The 22,716-nt window shown below is 37.7% G+C and overlaps 1 protein-coding gene across 3 annotated transcripts in view; it reads right to left on the bottom strand.

The window, feature by feature from the left end:
• Positions 1–786: 786 nt before the first annotated feature.
• The window catches only part of RNASEH2B (ribonuclease H2 subunit B), a 43,852-nt gene continuing 21,922 nt past the window's right edge, over positions 787–22,716 (bottom strand). For 2 of the 3 annotated variants that reach the window (XM_048068339.2, XM_048068340.2), the window contains exons 6-11: positions 18,237–18,301; positions 16,910–17,015; positions 13,856–13,934; positions 13,134–13,176; positions 8,361–8,441; positions 5,710–6,412 (exon numbers count right to left, since the gene is read on the bottom strand). In XM_048068339.2, the coding sequence (XP_047924296.1) occupies positions 6,305–6,412; positions 8,361–8,441; positions 13,134–13,176; positions 13,856–13,934; positions 16,910–17,015; positions 18,237–18,301 (482 nt within the window). In that variant the 3' untranslated portion in view covers positions 5,710–6,304. Of the gene's footprint in view, positions 2,536–5,709; positions 6,413–8,360; positions 8,442–13,133; positions 13,177–13,855; positions 13,935–16,909; positions 17,016–18,236; positions 18,302–22,716 lie in introns of those variants that run through there. The other variant, XM_048068341.2, reaches the window with a different exon arrangement.

Genomic DNA, 22,716 nt, shown 5'->3' with positions numbered 1-22,716 from the left:
TCTTACTTTGCTCTTATTAGTATCAATAAACCTACTTGACTGCCAAAAAACCCCAAACCCAAAACAAAAACAACAACCAAAAACCCCTCTACCTTTGCTTTCCCCTTGTTCTCTGGATTTCACAAATGAAATGGCAATGAGTCCTAACAGCCCTGCAGCCTCGTGTCGGAGCACAGCATCATGGTGGTACCAGAATAATGTTTTGGCAAAGGGACGGCTATTTCTTTGTGTCTGCTTAACTGCCTTCTACAAAATAAAAACACCACCAAACCAACCAACCAACCAACCCACCCCACCCTCCAACCCCCCGCCCCCCCAAAAAAAGTAAAGGCTATCCGTTCTGTAGATCTGTGACAGAGCACCTGTATACTACTTATGTGATGGTAAAGAATGGGAAGTATGTTAAAAATGACAAGAATATCACATCATTCTCTTCACCTCTTTTCTCCTTATCCCCCAATCCCTCAGAGACTTTACACCACAGTCATTAAAATCAGAATGGCCAAAGTATGCGGGCCACCAACTGTATGCACACACCAATGGGTTTTCACTAGAGCATCTGTACAGTAAGCTCCTCAACAATTAGCATCACTGAATCTCTCTTAATAAACCTTTAAATTTGTGTCTATCTCAGGATTCATTTTTTCCTTCAACTCAGTCTAAGAATTACTGACTAGCTTGCAGAGGCTAGTGGAATTAGTAGTCTGATGGCACTGTGTTTCTCTTTGTATTTCTCTGTGAGATTAATGAAGTAACGATCAACAAATTATTCCAAAGATATTTATTTCTTTCTTGCACATGAAGTAAAAATAAAATCTGAAATAAAAATTTAACAACAGTTTATTGAAATATACAGTCTTATTTATACATCAAGTATTTTTTGAATATAAGAAGCTAGAAAAATAGAAATCTCATCTGGAACCCATATAATTATTCCTGCAGTACTGCATAGAAAATTATGTTAAAATAAACATTTTTACCTTGAAAAGGCACAGTGCACTTTGCTTAACTAGACAAGTGAAAAGGAAACAAAGAATTCAGTGCAAATTTCTAAAATAAGCATTTTGGTTACATTTCCTATCGTACACGATTTCTAAATGGTTAACAGGTCAGATCTTTCATATTCCAAAACAGAGTTGATTTAAATCGAAAAGAAAGTTGAATATGCCCTTGCCTCTTCCTCTTGGAATTTAGTTTTCAGAAATGTCCTAATAAACTCTTCTGGAAGTTCTTGTTTGACTTGAAGTTAGGCAGAATGTATGGAAGAAAAGCATTTTTTTATTTCTTACCTAGAATGCTTCAAGTATATTTAAATTTTACAGAACATTTCGTCTATTTGAGGTATCTGTGAATTGTCTTCTGAGTTAAAATTTACAGAAATACACATTTATTATGTTCAAAATCATGTAAATTATCACTTTAAAAATTTTGTAACAAAAAGTTACATACTAAAGTTTGGTAGTTTCATAAACCGTTATTTAAGTTAAAAACGTCAGTCTGTGAATCTGACAGATCAGTTAAGGATCTCATTAGCATCCATTTCCTCCATGTTTTATGTGAACTTTGACAATTTTATTGAAGTTGACTTTACTTCAAGAGTCAGACTGCTCACAAGCCAGAGCTAGGTGATATCTTCTGGATAATAGGTCAGGGTTGGACAAGCCCATTCAAATCAAGCTCAGTGAAATAGTTCTTACAAAAAAATGGGTATGTCCTAAGAAGAAGTTAACTTTTTTTTTTTTTTTTTCATTTTAGATAATTCTAAGTCTGAACAAATGTACTTTTGGTCCAAAAAAGCATTTCGCTAGATTTTGAAAAAGAAAGGAGAAAATTGTATAAAACATTTTGCTATGCAGCTTCTAAAGCTTGAAATTATAGCCAATAAAATCATACGTTCTGTTAAAAAACAGAGCAACTACTACAAAAAAGAAAATTAATACAAAATCAAGTAATTATTTAAGATTTGCTCAAGGATGCTGTTGGTCTGACCTTGCAAAATACTTAGGCAGGTGCTTAATTTTAAGCATGTGAGTTTCTGTGCCAAGAGAGATTTTTATGGCAAACACTAATGCACAAATATTAGTTAGACCGGCTCTTCCACTTCAAGATAAGCATGGACGTAAGTGCTTTGCTGGATATGGATCAGGATGCTCAGCACCTAACAGGACTTTAGGCGCTGATCCAGCAAAGCACTTACCCGCACGAACAACACTGCTGACTTTAAGAACACTGCTCATGTGCTTAACATTAGGCATGCTCGTAAGTGCTTTCCTGGAAGGGCCCGATAGACCAATAGTGTATAAGCTATAAAATTTGAAGCACTGTATGTTTAACACACCGCATATTTAACAATGTTAATCTGCTGAGATTTGCTTTTTCTTGGAACAGGGCATGTCTAACTTCAAGCATTTATTTTCAGAAAGTGCATAAAAAAAGCCTTTAAAAGCTGCTTTGAGATTATGGCAAGTTAAAATAATATTAGCGAGTCTCCTTATGCTCCTTTCACTTCTTCTTTGGACGTCTTTGTGCAGGCATCTAAAAAGAAAAGAAAACCCTAGGCATAAGCATTAATCTATTCAAATAAGCACCCATGCTTTTAGTTTCCCTCTAAAAACCATAAAGTCAGATGCAATTGAACATGTGAAAGCAAGCATCACTGAACGCTTCTAAATTTCTGAGCTGAAGGCAAATTCTGCCAACTGTGCCACCTTTTCTACTGAAAAAAATCAAATCACCAATTGCCACTTCTACAAATAGAACTAACTTTACTATGTAATACTGAAAACGACGTGCAAGCCCAACCCCGACATATCCCCAAGTCAGTGCTGGTATTTCCGTATGAAGTCTTCCATGCTCAATGATGTCAATCCGTTTGCAACGTGAAGTCTTAAAAGAGTTGGACTCTAAGAGCTGCTTAATCCGAAAACAACAACTATAAAAGCATCACAACTCATCAGTTATTTACATGAGCATGTAAAGACAGCATGTTAATCCTGAAAAAGAAATAAAGTAAGACCATATTTCTGTAACGGCGCTGGCATATTGTCTCATACTAAGCTAACCAAGCAAGAAATAGCAAAGCAGCACTTCATAATGACCTAGCGCTACTGCTGGCTAGTCATAGTAACTATATTTAAATCCTCGTTGTGGTAGGAAATATTGTTTTATGTATTTGGCACCACATGTTCTTCATAACATCTTACAGCTACATGTTAAGGAAGTTTCAAAGTTACTAAATGTATTTCATTCTTTCCTAAAGGGAAAAGAGTTTTTGTTGTCACGTGAAAGCTGTAATGGCTCTTGGAAATGGCTTGTGCTCTTTTGTCATGCACAAATTTCTGCTCAACCAAAGACAGGTGCTAATAAAATTACCGTTGTTGTAAGTTACGGCGTAGCTGACAGCTGAGGTTGAGATGTGACATGCTAAAGCACAACGCATCCATGCACAGAGGAAGAACTCTGACTAGTCCTTACGTGTAGCGATGGATGTGAAAGTCATGGCTGCAGAAAGAAAGAAGAAATCTGTACCCCAAATCAGAAGCCATGACAAAACCTCCCATCTGTATCAGGATTGTCCTTCTGCCCTAAATTCTGACCAGATTTTTTTTTTTTCTTAGAAGAAGCATTCTCAAACTGTTCAGTCAATGAAAAGACAAATTTCCAAATTTTATTTCACAAAACCTTTGAACTATTAAAAACCCCAAACCTGAAACTAGCACATTAAAATATTCAGAATAAGAGATACAAACATGCATCTTTCCCACCTCACAGCTCCTGTTTCTACCGTAACTCTCTCCCATTCTTGGTTTTCCACTGAAACATCCATCCCATGCTTGCTTGCTTGTCTTCCCAACACCTTCCAGTGCTTGGAATTGTCGTTCAGTTAATAGATACACAATTCCTTTAATCTCATTTACCAAAGCACTCCCTAAGATGTTGCTTATTGCACAAAACTTCTACATTAACATGACGGTAAGTGCCTGTTTGCTCTTTTTTCATTTCATTACATTACATTATCCTGCACTTTGCTGTTTTTCAACAGGACTGCAGTTCCTCAGTCTAGGCTCACCAGATGCCAGTTCTTCCCAACTCATAGGAAGAACCCATTGGATAAGCCAGTAACTGCTACTACAGCACCGGTCTTCACTTATAGCCCAGACAAGTAAGGTAAGAAAAAAAGCAAGATGGCAATCCTAAAGGCAGTGCACATCAAAACTATCATGGCACCTTCTATTATTTTTTAAACTTGTCTCAGAGTTAATATCAGAACAGGAAACTCTATCGACAGGACTGCTGTCTGCTCAAGACAGCTGAACAGCAAGGCAGTGTGGCGTAGCAGGAGTTTCTCTATGGCCCCACACAGCATTTCCCACTTGTGTTCCCTACCTTTCTCTACCCATTATATTGTTTAGAAAGTTTACATTCATGAGTGAAATTTTATTAAAGCACCAAATGACTTGGGAGAATGATTCTAACTGAAAAATCAACAAAGTGTCTGCATCTGAATCACATATTCAAACACTAGTACAACGGACTGACTTCCAGAGATAGGGAAGACATACTATTGATTCCTCAGAATGTCTGAAAAGCATTTTTCCTAAGGAATGCCATTTGGGGTCTAGATAAACCACTTCAGACTTTTTTTTTTTTTTTTAACTGGAAGCATTAACTCTACACTTGCTCCTACCTCAGTCCAGTTTCATTGGGAAGGCACCCACATTTAGAATTAAGTACCTCTGTAATCAGAGATAATTCCATAGATTTCCAAATATTTTCCTTTATCTGGAATTCTAACTGTACTGACTTCTCCATTTACAAACATAACTTTGAAAAAACACTTTTGAAAGGCATACAGACCCCTCCCAAAACTGCAATTGCAAAACAGCATACAAGGTATGGCATGTTTTTTCATTCATTTCTGTTTGGAAACGAATGCCACAGAGCTCTTTAACTTGACAGACACCACTGCGATCCAAGGGTTTTAAACAGCAAGCATATCAGCCTGCAGTGGAACAATGGCATAGTTACCAAAAATGGATCAACTCACAGTTTCTCTCAAAGTCCCCAGTATCAAGGGATGCAAGGAGGTTCTCCACTGAGTTAAGTAGCAAAGAATGATGTATTTTAAGATTCCCTTTCTAAAACACTGTAGCTCAAACAGAGTAATGGCTCAGTGCAAGAACTCCTGGAGGAAATCAGATGTTAGTATTGTGCAGGACTGGCTAGGTCTATACAAATGATCCCAGTAACCCAATTCTGTGATCAGGGAAATTGCAATATAGCAGATACCTATACACCTCTGAATACATGGGAATACTCTCTAATAAGGAAAGAACACACCCAAGAGTGAGTTGTATGTTTTAAGTAACAGACAAACTTTGTGCGTGTCTTCATAATGCTTACCTAAGGCACTCAGAGTTAAGCTTTTGAATTACACATCCAGTTCCACACAGGCTTTTTTAAACCCTCACTTTTGTCTTTAAATAAATCTTTCACTAATTATTTTGGTAAGGACCTACTGACCTTGGAACTGAACATAAAATAATTCTATATTGCTATGTGTTAAGAGATTTATCATTTAAGCCTGAAATGATGTTGTAATTCTTCAAGGATTAATATTTATACACAGAAAAATACCAAAAGCCCACAAGAAATATCCTGAAGCCTAACCCAATTCTTGAAACATACAGCAAACACCACAAGCACAAATTTGTTACATAAAGTACTTTATTGCATCACATGGATGTTGACATTTATTGCAATTTGTTTCTAGCATCTTCAAAACAACCAAATCTGAATATAGACACAATATCTTTGCCTCAATAAATTGCAGTGCTTATCTCAGCACTTAAGATTTGGGTCAACATAAAAATCTGATGATGCCATCCTATTCTGGTGTTGTATTGAGTAAAAATCTCCAGAGAGTCTCAAAAAATAATACTCCTAAAGAACAAAAAAACCTCTCCTTTAAAACTTACCACAGGAGAGAGGACATGTTTCCAGCCCACAATGGAGTGCAATGGAGAAAACTCTGCGGTGTTCTTTACTGAGCTTGCTCTAGAAGACAAGGCAGTACAGCTGTGCTGTATGCTACATGTTAATTCCAGGCTGGAATTTCTCCATGGTACTACCTTGTCCCACTGAGACAACAGTTCTGTCCCACACTAGCTTGCAGATCTCTTCATTGCACTACACCATGTACATTAACATGCCCTGCATATATACGTAACAAAAAAACTCCAAGAGACGTTTTTAGCTTAATGTAAAAATAAACACCGTATAAAACTTTTCCAAAAACAAGTCTTTATTTTGATGCCTTAGGTTTGGAGCTAAAGAAAGAAGAAATGGATTTCATTCCACTCTTATCAACTTTGGCCAGAGCCTTCTGAGCTGCAGTCATCTTGCTGTTTGCCTGTAAATGAAACGAGAAGTAGAACAAGTTAAAAAGCATTTTTGTAGGAGGGAAGTATAAGGTACAAATTTCTAAATACAGAAGTCAAACAAGAAGTTGAATTGGTTTTTTAGTATACAGCAGTAAAGATAATTTTATGCAGGCTTTAAATTGTAGGGGAAAAAACCTTACAAAACAAATTTGAGATTATTCAATCAGAGAAATACTTGTCATAAATTGCTTAACCTCAGACAAAGGCAGAGAATCAATTACAAAGACAAGGAGGTGAAACATCTTTGCCTTCTCCAGAATGAGATATCCCAACTCAAACGTTTACTTTGGGATAATCCCTGAGTGTACATTAAGAGGAATAATGCATGCAATATAACAGATGCATACTGTACCCTCCGACTCAATCTCATGATTATGCTGTCAGCAGGCTGAATTACAGCCTTGCATTACAGATGATGAATAATTCACACTGATTTATTATCAAAGTCTCTATGTGCAGTGAAATAAAGGGAAAAGAGATGGAAGAGCTAAGAATGAAGAAGGTAACCAACATTTGCAAAGCACTTTGAGGCCACTGGGACAACTTCCCAGACTTTTACACCTAAAACACATTTTATGAGCCACATTTTATAGAGCTGACCTCTTTTCTTTCTTACATTTTAAAATGTTATGTTTTAAATCTCTAGCTGTTTTACCTATTAAGAAAACTTTGCATTGACCTTTCTTTATGATATTTCTCAGTCTACAGGACTTCACAATTACACTACTTGGGATCAGCTAGAAGGTTACGGACAGGATGGAGATATGCAACTGCAGTATGACTGTCTGTGTTACTGTACAAACAAAAACACTGCCAAAGTATTAAGAAAAAAAAAAGAGTAGTAAACTGTACGGAGTCCAAGAGCTATCTTTTCTTTCCCAGATTCTCTCATCAATGTGCTTCGTTATTTTAGAAGTAAATCATATTTAGCATTAAAAGGAATTATCTCTCCTCAGTCTGTTTCTATCTTTATGCTCAGTTCAAAACCTGTGTGTACATAATAGAGAGAGGGGACAACATGCAGATTTTACACTATTTATTACCTCCACTTAGGGGGCAATCCTCTAAGTTCAAAACAAGTGTGTGTCCCAGATATGAACAATTCTGGGGGGTGCTAGGGAAAGAAGGAATCTATCTGTCACCAGCTGCTTCTCTTTGCAAAAGGATAAGGAGTAGTCAGCATTAGTCTGAAGGTCAAAGACCAGAACAGAGGGCCTTTTTAGTTCCCAATGGACTGCAGAAAGATTCATTTTCTTTCAATGCTCAGAGAAACAACCCAGTGCAAGCCTCATAAGCTTGGCACATACAAACAATCTATTTTTCACATCTCTGTTTCTCTCCTAGGAATGGTACAGTGGCAAGCACCACTGGACTCAGATTTGAATTGGCCTCCAAACTTGTGTTGGAGCTGGCAGTCAGCAAGCTCAGTGTTGATTTAACTGTATTAAATTGACATAAATAAGCGCACAAGCAATATGTCTACGTAAAAATACAGCCTGTCTCAGCAGCCCTCGGAATTTAAGTGCATGTTGCCATCATTGTTTCTTTTTCAGATAACCAAAAGTTATCAAGTTGCTATCACTCAGATGTAGGATTTCTCATCTGAAGATCTCAAAGAGCTTTTGCAAACATAATCTGAGAATCTTAACGTGTCAAAGTCTGCAAGGTTCACTGGCGTGTTCACCAATAAAATACAGTCAAACAGTAACAGTTCAGAAGAGTTCAGAACGGGACATGAAGACCATCAAAATCAAATTAAACCTGAAAGTTCAAGATGATACAACTGCAGAAATCTGCCATTTGGCTTCCCCTCCCCACTTCTTGTGTGTTTCGGAGGAGAGTAAAAGTGACTCTGTGCTAATGTTGAGTTTTAATCTATGCTTTAACAAAACATGCATGAGTGCAAGGCTGGCTTACCTTTTTGTTTTTCAGATTGCTGCTGTTAAACTTAGTATAGTCTTCTTCTTCTTCCACAGGGACATCTGATAATTTCCTTTTCTGAAATGTTAGAGTGATGAAGTTTCTCTGTCAACCACTTTTATGTGTACACACATGGAAGTTTAAAGTTCTGGCTTTATAAAGTAACCATAGCACCAAAACAGGACTGGCGATGAACAGAGGAATCTACAGTAACAGTGGAAGGTTTCTTTTTGTAATTGTCTTCTTTACACGATTATATACCATCCCTAAAGTATTCAGAAGAGATCATTCAATGCCATAGGAAGCATTTTCTTCTTCCTAGCCTTTCTGAAGAATGACTTTACAGAAATCACTTTAATCCAGTTTTTAATTTCCATGATTGTGTCTGTGGTGTCAGAGTCTAAATATTTAGAGAACCTTTATGGAGCAGCTGTTGGAAGTTAATTGTCTAGCAGCCAGGGAACCCAGACACTGGTCCCCACAGACTCATGGAACTGTGAAGGACCAGCAACTCCAGTGTTACATCTGCCAGCACGAGTGGATCGTCACCTAGGCTGTTATCTGTTCATGCACAACCTCTAGAAGTGATTAGTTTCTACAGCTTGGCCACAATGAAGCACTGACATAGTTCTGCTGGCTCCTTCATCACTTGAATCCGACAGTACATTGAGAAGCTTGACTGTGCTTGTGCTGGGTGCTTTCTAACTTCAGAAATAATGGGAGTCAAGAGTCCTCAGCACTTCACATGATCAGGCTGTAAGAATGAATATTTCTTTCCATAAACTGTGAGCATGTGTTTAGTTTAAAGGTGAAAACTTTTGGTATGCTTCCAAAAGGGAAAAAAAGTATATTGTATTTTACAACACTGTATTTTTATTATTATTATATATCTGATATTACTACCCTGTCCTTAATATCCTGTGAAATCTAAGCTGTGGCCTTCCCAGGTCTTGTGCCAAAGAGAGTGATTTTGCAAGCAACTTGGATGGTACCGTACCATTTTAAGATCCTGTTTTATTCATTTTGTTTATGGTGCTTGTGATCTCCCTCCCTCCCCCCTCCCTTCTGGCACAGAAGCCAGGTCTGCAGCTTAGATTTCTCAGCTCTTAGAACCAGATCCAACAGCAGCCTTCTCTTCTGATTTCAATGGGATCTGGATCAGTCTCTCTGGGAGGCTGTTTACTGAGCTGTGATTATATTTTCAAATGACAATGTAATGAATAATGACTATTCTCCTCTTTTTGGAATCTGATAAACAAGTTTTTAAAACTTACAATAAAATGTTTGCATTTCGGCAAAGCATTTGCTGTTCAGTTGTAGCAGAGCCTACATATCCTTTGTAAGCTGTTATCGTCTGCCAATGGCCAGACTTGCCTATGCTGACAAACTGGACAGTATAATGACTACAACACAGATCAACGGCTTACAATTAATACAGATAACATGTATTTTTGATTTAATCATTAAACCACAATGTCCAGACTGTACCCAGTCTACCTGATATTACAAGAGAGAATCTGTCATAGCTTTTCTGCCAAACATCGAAGTTTCTAAATCTCTCCTCCCTTCAGAATTTAACACCATTTCTAAACATGTAATTACTTTGCTATATGAGGAAATATGTTAGACCCTTATTTGCAAAAATGATATACTATGTCTGTTGATATACCTTGCCCTCATAAAGAGAAATCTCAATGCAAAGCGAATAAGAAATTACAAAGTGAGTAAGTATGGTCTAAAGGAGACTACAGATTTTAGTGTACAAGTCTGCCTTGCTCCTCTGAGGTTGTAAGATAAAGGAGAGGTTTAAGCACCGAAGTTGCAAAGACTTAAACTCAGACACATCATGCACACCTTGGTCAGTGCTCTGAAAATTAATGGGATACTCAGTAAGATTTCACTGCCCAGCAACTGAACGGTTCTAAGCCTCGTTTCCTCTGTAACCCAACTGCTGAAATAAAACTATTTTTAAAAATAGATTCTCAGAACTATCCCAATAGTATAAAAGCTATTCATACAGAATATGTAATGTACATCACATGTAGTTTAATATAGTTGTTGTAACATGCTTATACAGCTAATGAATATCAGTTGGCTCCTGATGTGTGTTTAATATTTCTTACAATACATAAAGATAATTCTTAACAGAATCAAAGGGCCAAGTAACTGTGCAGCCAGAACAACTGTCCAACCACATGGAAATAACTTATATCCACGGATATACATTGGAGAACAAATGCTATTAATAACAGTAGGGCCCAATTATTCCTGCATGTGCTAGCTGACATACGGCTTAACAAAACAGTCACTGAACCGGCCAGAAATGAGGTTATTTTAGACTGTGTTTCGGTAAGTAGCAGGGACTTTGCAGGAAAGGTCATTGTAGTAAGTAACCTAGTTTCAGTAGACACAGGGTGCCTCAGTTGAAATTAAATGAAAAGGAAAATCAAAAGTGGGGCTCTTGATCCCACAGGGGCAAAATTTGCAAACTGTTTGCGTTATTTTCAAAAGCCATAGCAAAGGACTTGATGCATGGGGAAGACTCTTGGAATGCAAAAGAAAAAGATGAAATATGTAATTTTGGATCTCTTACCTTAACAAAGTGAAGAATTTTGAAGCAAAGAGCTTCTCAAACTAAACTAGATGAATACTCCCCCACACATACACTCACACAGATGCACACATTTTCCATCCCCCTCAAGTAAAAAGATAGTAGTAGTAAGCAAAAATCTAAAATGAACAGGGAAAAAAAAGGCATAAAGAAAGATATTTGTTTTAGGCGTCAGGTAATACAGGGATAAAGTGAGAGCTGCCAAAAAGTCAAGCTGAGTTAGACCTTGGAAAGGAAATTAAAACAAATAGTAGAAGGTTGTTTAGCCACAGAAGCAAAAATGGAATCTAAAAAGCAATGCTGCTACAAATGAATAGATATTAAAGCTAATCTAGGTCTAGCCCTAAAATGGAATAAATCCTTCGCCTCAGTAAATCGTTTTCAGTGAAGATGAAGAGGTTAAATTCAGGGTTAAATTCAGATGAAGAGTAAAGAAATCACTCTGTTCAAAATAGAAGCAAAAACTCAATATGCTGACACTGTTGGGAGACTGCCTCAGAAATCACAAGTCCAGGAGCAAAACCTGGCAACTGTTTTACTAGATAGGGACCACATTGCCGCAGAATAGCAGAACACCCATCTATTTGTAAGGAGGAAGAAAAAGTTATAGTAGGCTTCAGCAGAATGGAAGCTGTGGGTGTGTGAAAGAAGGAAGAATAATTAAAGACACGGAGTAAATGAGAACTAAATGTAGGCAATACCTACTCACTTCTTTTTTTCCACAAAGATAATACAGTTTCTGGTGACAGAAAATGTAAGGGATTGCCAGAGGATTTGACATGGTGCCACTTAAGCAATGGAAATGAAAGAAGATGAAGATTGCATAAGAATTTTAGGGTACGTAAGAAACTGTGTGAAAGGGAAACAAAGGCAAGTAACGCAGAAAGGGATGTCACAGGGATGGATGAATATTACAAGTGGAGTGCCATGAACAATACCTATTCAAAATGTTCGTTAATTGTTAATTAAAGATAACAGCATGCTAACATTCACTGAATGTAGACCACTGACTAGCATTATGAATACCTAAAGAGCTTGTAACACTGTGAAGAAAAAGCAAAAGAACCTTCAAGACTGAAAACATTATAAACAGATGAAATGTAAAGAAGTATAAGGTCGTGTATACAGCAACTACCTGCATGAACTTCTAGTATAATCTGAATGCTGATCCGCTAAGAATTGCAGTGTAGAAAAAAAAGACCTGTGTGTCTTAACTGTTCACAGCATGACTATCTGCTACATCACACAGTAAGAGAGGCAAATGGGATTCTAAGAAATAATGAGATAAAGTACTTCTAGTTAAGACCAGAAGGGATTAATGCCACCGTATTGTATTGGTAAAGATGTTACCATGAAAAATTATATCTGATTCTGGCCACCTGTTTTCAAACAATTGAATTCATCTTGGAACAGGTGCAAAGAAATGTTCCCACAATGATAACGGAATGGAGGAACCATCTTCCACAACCACGTTTGGCTTCACAAAATGAAAACAGAAGGATATATATTTTCCCTTTACACGCTGAGAGAACTTATGTTAGGGAGGGAAAAGAGCCATTTCAATTAAAACAAACAATGATAATGTTAGCACAAAACCCCAAGGGAATAAATTGGCCACGAATAAATTCAAGGTGGAATTTACAGGAAGGTTTCTGAGCATCAGAGGAATGAGGTTATACAACAGTCTTCCAAGAGAAGTAATGGAAACAAAAAATCCTAATGAGACTTACAGTGGAGAATGGTCATTGTAGGAGAAATTATCCAACATGGTTGTCTGGGAATCCATGACCCAGGAGGTCCCTTTCAGGGTCCTCATAAATTACATATGAAAGAAAAGCTATGAGGTCATAGTGTCCCATCAACCTCAATAAAACTAAATGAGCAAAACACAAAAGAGAAGACTGCTGACCAAAAACATAAAATAAGTCTCTTTCCCTCCCCTTTTTTAAACAGCAAAACCAACCAAAATATTGCTTAATATAAAATATAAAAGTACCTGGTAATGTTCTCGTGTTATTTCAGACTGTGTTTTTACAAGGCCAATTTACTCATTGTATTGCACCCAGTGCTTGGCCTAGTTCAGTTTTAATAATAATTCAGAGAAACTAGCTTACAACATACTATATCTTTTAATATCTTTCTCCTTTATGTTCTCCTACCTTCAATGGTGGCTCTGGTGCAGGGCTTGTAAGTTCTGGGAGACTGCAGAACAAAAAACTTTATGTTATAAATTTAGACAGCTGAATGGCCCAAATTTTAATTCCTTTCCCACAAAGGTTGCTTTGTGTATCAGATACTCACACATGGCATATGTTTGCAAAAAAGTGGCTCATGAACCCTGCCTGTATTTCTGACTTAGACAACTGAAAAAGAGCCAGGCACCACAAAGAAAGATGGGCTCTTTAAAAAAAAAAAAAAAATCTTAGATTGGGCAGCTGTAACAGGAGAAACCCACCTTACTTTTGAAAACTTTGGCTTTATTAGTAAGATGCTTTTACAGAGCACATAACACCTCTGCAATCAAACTGTTAAGGTATGGGACTTCTGAGGTGTAAACTGCGCATTTCTTCTACAGGCCACAACAACAGAACACAATGAACAGAACTGAATGGAGGGGAAAGTACATGGTCCCAGTGATACCCCAAACAAATGCTGCTGGTGGATGAGAACACCAGCATGAGGACACGCTCACCTTACAGATTTAAGTATAAACTAGCACGGGTTACATACGTGAACTCAAACCCCACACCACTGAGTGGATAGGGAAAATTGTATTATTCACTGTAACTTTGATGACCAAACATCAGCATTCAATAGAAGTGACCAAAAGGATATTAATGCATGCCACATAAAACTAGCAGCTAGCTGGAACAATACTTACCCTAAGTATTTTGACAGCTCCTTACTCAGATCTTCAGGAATATATTCTGATATTAACCCGTGGGCATACCGTACATAGTCTTCAGGAACAGGACAGGGAATGAAAAGAATAAGAAAAAGAACATTCACATTATATAGTCATGCTGTCTTAGCCATGTTGTATGCACTACCATAAATCATAAGGTTGAACTAATAGTAAGAGACTTCTAATGGATACACTGTGATGGTTCTCTGTGTTGAGTAGTTTATGTTACATGACACTTGTAGGTTTATTTAAAAAGTAAAGACTTACTACACTCACTTTGTCAGCACATGTTATTAATATCTGCTGTATGTACTTTACAAAAGCTGTTCACTTTCTGAGAATACTAGATATCATGTATTTTTCCGAATAAATTAAATTTTAAAAACCTGCAAAAGTAAAAAGCTGACTCAACAGAACACGCAATCATTAATTTTAAAGCATCTGGATCTTACAATTATTTGGCAAGCGCTTCAGTACTAAAGTACATTTTCTGGCTTCAACTGAAAACAATTAGATGAGACAATGAGTCTATTTCAAAGTCTTGTACTTAATTTCAGTACATTACGGAAAATGCCAAGGCCTATCTAAACATCACTGGCAAGACAGGATAATTATCTGTGGAAATATGAACTACTAGAAGCTGTTTTCAGTACAGGGCACTCCTGCTATAAATGTTTTTTTCTGAGAGACGGGAAAAAAAAAGTGACCCTTTTATAACATGAAGTCCTAAACCAGATCTTTTCCGGTCACGTTCTACACTCACACTTACTGATCATGGGCTGGAACTTTCAAACTTGCTGTTGTTGGGGCTGCTAGGGAGTAACTTTATCCGTGCACAGGAAGTATTTGCCAGACACACATCAAGCTAAAATCTCACCTCCAAATTCCATCTACAATAGGCCAGCTCTATCTTTTTGTATGACTGCACCCTTAGAGAGTTAAGAGGTACATGGTAAACTGGCCTCAGGGTAGTGAAGAGCTATTTTTTCTGCATCAGAGAGTTTCCTCCTTTTTTTGAATATCTAAAAAGCCCAATGCAAATTGGCACTGAAGCAGAAAGCATTAACAAACTGACACCAGCATATGCATTTCAATCGGACTAGCATCAAACTCACAGTATCTCCTGTCTGCACTTCTCTTCCCTCCACTGCCTCAATTCATCAAGTCTTAGTCACTCCCTAAGCCCATTTTAGGGTCAGGAGAGAAGAAGAGAAGAATAAATAATTTCAATCCAAGACAACTTCACCTCTGCACTTAATATGACCAATTTATCTCTTAAGAAAAATATTTCCGTCATTTCACTCTTTGCATTATGACACTGAATGGCGAGGCCTGATCAACTGCTATTGTAACCCAAATATGAAATCAATTTTCTTTATATTTCTGCCCTGAAGGAATCTTCACTGACTTCCTTTACCAATTTTAAAATACCACTGTTTGCCTTCCAGGTACTCTGGTCTCACCTTAGCCTTGCTTTGTTATTAACCTCCTGTCAAACACCAGGAATACTTGTACACCTCCCTTCTTTGTCTTCCTAGCGAAATATTCAGGTTTCCTATGTTGAATCTTCCCTCCTTTCCCACTTGCACTCATTATATCATCCCAGGTTTTTGCCCTACAACATCTGTAAAAGCTAACTACAATACCCCTCTATTCATGAGGTACTGAAATTTCATAATACCCTTATGCAAGAAGAAATTCTCTACCGAAATAAATTGCACTGTCATGGCAGTGAAAGGATCAGACAAGAAAATTAGGCTTATTAAAAATAAGTGTTGAGTAAGGTCCATTTGACTTCCTGTCATTCACCTTGCTGTATACAGTGGGACTGCCTCCAAAACTTACCTATTTTTAAACCATGGTATTCCCTACTTGAATGCTGCTCTTTTAAATCTATACATCTAAAAAGAAAAGTATATGCATGTTTTTGTAAGTAAGCAGGAAGGTGGAAAAAACACTACAGATTAGCTATTTGATTACTCATTTCAGAGACAAAGTATTTAGGCATAGTCAAGACTGTCAGTGTCAGCACAGGACAATTTTCCATTTCTTTAAAGAAGTAGGGGTAGGGAAAAAGGGTAAAAAGCTACTGTAAAGTTAAAGTAACTTACAAATTTTGCAGCTTTGTCTCTCTTTAAAAACCATATATTACAATCCCTGTTCTATAAAACTGTCGAGCTGCCTCTTAAATCTCATTTATGTTGTTTCCTTTGATATCATTACTTGGTAACTCATTTTCCACTTCGTCAGCAAGTTGCTTTGTTTTCCTTATTTTTCAATGGCATGCAGACTTCTGAATGTCTTAGTAATCAGAAGCAATTTGCCTTTGTTCGTTTTGTTCCGAACCTTTCTTAATTTCCATTAACGTCCATTTTCAGGTTTCTCTACACAACTTCATATCCCAGTGACATTCAGGATGCTGCCCTCCCCAGCAAAAGGGTGACTAGAAGGAAGCAGGATCACTCCAGACTTTTTGGTACCAGCACTGTCACTTTCAGAGAGATTTAATATACATACACTGTTGAAGTTTTTGCCCTGAATAAGTGTGCAAACGTATTCTGTCCATTTGTCACAAAGTAATGTTTAGTCTATGACTGTGTCTTCCTACCATCCGTTTTCTTTTAGGAGACTTCTATCAACAGCATTTGCATACTAATAAAAAAATAGTCTTTTCTAATACAGAGACTTGTATTGTGTGGATACTCATACATATTACGTATGGTCTCAGTTCAGTAAAGCACTTCAGCATATATTTCACTGAGAAAACATCTTCTCTGTAAACTAAGGAGAAGCTAAAAGAACCCCAGTTGAGATCTAATGTCAATGCCCCCCTGATGAAGATACCAAAGAACTCAAGAAATGTCAAGAGACACAGCCACAACACGCATGGATTTTTCTGTGCAAGGAATACATTCACTGCAGAGACCAGTTTCAGTCCATCTTAAATGCTAATCATGTGTTTTATCTGCAGGTATGCTGTTTCACAAAAACTGAATTCATTACAGCGCTTACAATGGTTAGTTTTCTTACCTTCTTCAGCATCTGTGATCTGTTTACCGCTGATAAACGTAGCTGCCTGTACCCTTTCACCTACAGATATATTGTTGCTTTTAAGTGCTTTCACTGTTTGATTGACCTATAGGAAACCACAGAAAGAAATGTCTATATCAGTGTTGTTATGCACACATTAATGCAGTGACAAAGCTCTTGTAATTTTGTTTCAAGCATATAAAACACTCAAGTTATGGACTGTGGTGAAATTTAATATACATTTGTAATGACTAGCATATGAGCTCAAAAACGCAACAAAGCTAGCCCGTTTTTGAACGTGTTGCCTTGGCAACACAGCACCAGTTTTGTGGCACCCTAAGATGCGATGAGCTTTTCAGATGTAACAGCCACCCTTATACAGGTGAGAAATACACCTGCTGGAAGAACAGAATGCCCCAACCCAGTTGGACTGCAAAGGCAGCCCCGATGGAAATCAAAGATTAAGAACATTACAGGGCACTGAGATACTGTACCTAACACAGAGATCACTGGCAAAGAAATTTTCAACACAAGCAGGCGCCTGCTCAACCACTCAGGCGTTCATTGGAAAGGAGATAACCCCTAGCTTCATCACTGCAGAAAGCAGACCAGATTTTCTGCTCATGTTGACTAATTTAAGGTTTCCCAGCCACATATGATGCATACAATCTTTTTCTACAAAGTAGCATCATAGTAGAGGCACATCTATGTGTAAAATTAGATATACCTTCTTTATACCAAAACACAGACAACACTGAACTTAGTCATAAGAGTTATTTCTTTTCAGCATACTGTACTGACTTCTTGAAGAATGTGATGGGATTAGGATAGCAGCAACCATATCAGGACCGTTATGAAAGACTCTGCCAAGACTTCATGAGGGATCACATTTACAGCACAAAACCAAGCTGGACTATCTGTCCAGCTTTAGGGCATGGCAGAATTTAAAAGTTGCAAGGAGAAACTCTTAAAGCCTTCCTCTGGCCCACTGGCAAAGCAGATAAGGCAAGAAATAAGCCCCTCACTTCGTGCAAAGCCCACAGAGCACAGCAATAAACTCAACTTCAGCTTCTTCTCCTGCCTCCCCACTTCAAATCTCTTTCACGCCAGCCCCATCAAAATGAGAAATGTAACAAACTTGCCATTTCTCTAATACCTCATCCCACTCCTGCATGCAGCAACTGTGGTGTGCTGTCTATCCTTCTTGCACAGGACATGTACTTTAACTGAGGGATGCCACATGGCTCAAACACAGATATGGACAAACTAATCTGCATTTTCGATTTAAACATAAAGCAATTTAAAAAGCAAAATAGAAACATGATACCTTTTTCTTTAACCACTTCAATGTCTTCTCTTGGCTGTACTTGTGAAATTTCTGACTGCCAATCTCTGAGATAAAAACCAAGAAAGGGGAAGAAAGTCATGACTGGTTTAGATTGCATTTTCAATACACTTAAAATCTTCAGAGTTGTAGACAGAGCACGGAAGTTAATTTGCAGCTTGCACATGTTTGATATCAGGGCAAAAAGTTTCAAAAATATTGGAAACATGGAAAAATAAACAGACTGAGCTGATATGCATAAGTTTGAACAACCTAACAATCTTTAATTAGGCCCTAATCCAGCAAAGCTCATATTTTATTTATATATGGGTAATCTTGGGCTGCCTGAATTCAGTAAGGCTCTTCTCAAGCCCTTGTAATTTGCCAAACCTTCACTACCCTGTGTCACCAGACTGGTCATTGTAACTACACACTTTGCAACATAAAACATTGTTTGCCTGACTGCAAAAAAACAGACAAGCACCCACAACATAGTATCTTAAATCTTTGGTTTATTAATTCCAGCACCTAGTAGGGGGTCAGGAGAGTTGGGTAGGGAAGACAAACGATTTGACCTTTCAATAATCTCTTTTCCTATCATTTCTCCGCTCTCATTTCACAGGGTGACTATGGTAGAAGTTTACTTCTATCCTCCTTTTGCGTACTTTAATACAGTGTCAAAGGAAAATAAAGAGCTAAAATAATGAAACACACTCCTAGTGGGAGGAAGTACATGATTCATTTATGATTTATTGAGCAACATAAATTAACTCGATGACATAAGAATTTCAAAAAGTGTTTCCCCTGTGATAACTAGGGTACCACGAACATATGTGAGTCAGGATGCTGAGGCAAAGGAGAGAGAAAATTGCAAAAGCTCATGGAAATTTCAGGATAAAAATTATTGAGCTTTAATTCACAGTGCTCCATTTTAGAAATGGAACAAAATGCCTAGTAAGATTACACAGGAGATTTCAGAGCCCACTGTGTTTGAATCTATTTCTTTAACAGGTATTTCAATAGCTTTTAATCTCCTGTATACCGTTCCCATAAATACATACATCTGTTTCATGTCATTTACTGACCCAGTATCATATTCCAACACTAGGTTCATAGAGTTTCCTTCTCCCCTTGCAAACAACAACATTATTTATGATTGTTTCAGCATTTCCTTCTTTGGGGTTTATCTTGGCTCTTCCAAATTGCATACAAATATCTAACTATTATGTGCTCTTTGTGTATGCATGGTAGGGGGTACGGAGAGGTCAGGGAAAGCTGTTTACAAGATAAAGTTTAAGTCTATCTCAACACAACAGCTGTAGAAGAGTAAAATGCAAAAGATTCTTCATAGCAAAAAGGAAAAAAATACTAATATACACTTTGCTTCGTGCAGTTGATGAGTTGCAGGTAAAGTTGCAGCTGTGACATTACTGGCTGCAGCCTTCAGGACTTTGAAGTTTCTAAATGGCTCTGAAAGAGAAGCAGCAGAAATTGGGGGAGACTGTCTGTATGCTTGAACCTGCTTCTCGAAGAGCTAACATGGTTTGGGCCAAGCACAGTGAGTACGATTACCGGATTCCTCTCTTATCGGAGAAAGTTCGAGGAAGGGACATCCTCCTGCCACCATCCCCCAGCCCATGCTGAAAAGTAATTCTAGTCCAGATTCCCAGGCAGACTCCCCCACAACAGCATGATTCAGAGTGACTTAGTTAGAGAAAGGAAACGTAGAACTGTGAAGCCATTTTCATTAAAACATGTGAAAAATAATTACGCTGAACCCTTCAGAGATCACTTTGTTTGAAAACATTTTGTGTGCTTGACAGTTTTGACTATTAAACTCTAGAAACTGACAATATTTGAGACCTCTGAAGAATTAAAGTGAGTTATGAAAGTCACAAACTGCTGACAAAAGGATTCAATATTGGAACGTGGATTTAACATGTGATGCACATTTGATATTGGTGAGAGTTAGCGACTATGTTTGATAATATGAGTATATATTGGAAAGCCTTTTGTTCCCTAATGTGTCTGGTGCCTATAAAACTGGTCTGAGACATCTGGAAAGATTGGGTTTGAGAAATACAGATGGAATATAAGTGGTTCTACAATTAAATAATATGTTCAGCGATCGGGTAATCGCTATGTAGACTTGGAAGTTTCCCTGATGTATTGTTGAGCAAACTGCCTAAAGCACATTTTAACATCCATTTTCTCAGTGTTTTCCATAACTCAGAAACTCATATGGCCCCTTTTTTCCTACCTTCTGGGAATACAAGCTTGGCAATATTACTTAGTTATTCTAATCAGGTAAGTTTTCTTGGCTCTTCATGTTAATCACATCAGACAAGATCACAGTGCAGTTTTTGCCTTGCAAAATGAAACAAAGAGTAACGCTCTAGAATTGGGAGTTCATAACCCTTTCCTAATCCTTCTCTATTGTACTCTTTATCCAATCTTTGAATTCATTAGCAAACAACCTGCCTCACCCAGATTCAGCAAGCTGTAACACACCCTTTCCCCAACTACTAAAGCAGGTAAATGGGAATTTAATCCAGCAAAATGAATTTTCAGTGCCCTTCAACACTGAGGCCAGGGAAAGTGGAGTTTCTGCTAATTCAGTAAGTGTAAACTGTGAGTGCTCTAGGGTAAGAATTTGTTATACAGATGTTAAAAGTCTTAAGATTAAATTAAGAGTGAAATAATTATGTTGTTAGGTTCTGCCAAATGGATCAGAGTCGCAGAAGACCGAACACAACAGATACTTCTTGCCCTAAAGCCCTGCTCCTTAAATGAGAAAGGCTATGTAGTAGACAAGTCTTAGAGCTAGAAAAGAGTACATTAGTCATAATATTGGTATTTTTTACAGGCAATAAAAGAGATGTGAATATGAAACACATAGAAAGGGAATGAACAGAACAGTGACCTGTGCATGACAGGCAGGCAAGCACTGATGTGTCTGTTGCATAACTGTAGGTTTGGCGTTCTAAAAAAGTGAAAGAAATCCTAAGAGCAAGGCCTAATGTTGTTACTTTCAACCCAACCCAAACACGAACAAGAAAAGCAGCAGCAGGTACACGTCCAAGATTATCACATACAGCCAGAGCGTGCAAGCACACACAGCATTAATATTGACAGCAATCCTTGTCCATTACGTTTCAAAACAAACAAACAAACAAAAAAAAACAGGAAATGAAAGTAACTTCTTGAGCAGTTAATATCATTTCCTGGCAAAATGTCCCAAACTGATTGGTGTACATAATACATTATGAAAAGCATCAATACAAAAACCAAAACCAAGCAGTAAAGAATTTTCACTACTATCTACCAATACAGTCTATCAAACAATGCTCTGGTGGACAACAACCGCAAATACGATTTCAGAATGGATACAGAGGTTAGACTAAGATATAAGATCTTGTCTATGGCAAATCTATATACTTAGTTATTATTTTGCTGTTAAAAAGGAAACACTAATACCGCCCAGAGGCAGCATTGCTGTTTGGAGAAAGTGCCTCTTCAGAAAAATAACGCTGGCTTTGCCGTATATTCCTATGCAGAGTTCTTAGTTTGACAGTCAAGAGAATCTGGTGGGATTTTTCACCTTCTGAGACAGAAGGGCAGAAGTTTAGTATCCCCTCTCACCCCCTAGCTCCTTAGCCAGTATTGGACAAGTTGTAGGGGACAGTAATTGCCTAGAAGTTTAATATTAGTTTTTACTGGAAGCATTTATCACTCCATGGGAAGGCAAAAGCGGTTTTGTAGTTCAGATGCATCTGTCTTAAAGAAGCCTTCTTGAAAGTCAGAATTCACCCTGAGAAAAGGGTTGCCTGCTCCCACTGACACTGAATGTAACTCAATGCTTTCCGAAGGTTCTTTTGGAAATCCAGGACAGCACATAACTCCAACTACCCCAGTCCCAGCAAAATGTAACAATTGTCTCACTGCCCAGATTTCCTGCTGTCTTGTTAAAGTGATCATTTTCAATGGAAACGCGTCCTGCCCTGAAGTTCAAATTGATTCTTTTGGGGAAGTAACTGTTCTGTGTTAATGCATATGTACCATATCATACAGGAAATATTTGAGCTTGTACATCTAAATCCTTCAGGAAAAGCTCACAGTCTCCTATCTTGATGCTCTATGCAGCCTAAAAGAGGTCTGGCATTTTACTCAGCAGCATTTTCGTCTTCTATCACCCTTCCTCAGCCTATCTGTAGAGGAACAGCTAGATATTTCTTCTTATACATATGTATCAACAATGGCAGAGTGCTTCATGAGAGCATATTCCTAACATTTCTAATTCCTAATTCCTAATATTTCTAATATTTCTAATTTTAATCTGTGTACCTCTACTACTTGGAGGTGCTCTATACACGTAAAGGGTCAGACAGTTAACGTTTTTTCACTTCGTGGTAGATTCAGTGTTCTCAAATTCCTGTACAGGTAGATCTCCACTATCAGAAAGTCAGCAAACAGAAGCATAATG

Source organism: Anser cygnoides, chromosome 1 (genome assembly GCF_040182565.1).
Source record: "Anser cygnoides isolate HZ-2024a breed goose chromosome 1, Taihu_goose_T2T_genome, whole genome shotgun sequence".
In the NCBI taxonomy this organism is placed as follows: Eukaryota; Metazoa; Chordata; class Aves; order Anseriformes; family Anatidae; genus Anser; species Anser cygnoides.
Note: the sequence above shows the minus strand (reverse complement) of the source record. Positions and strands in the feature narration are given on the sequence as shown.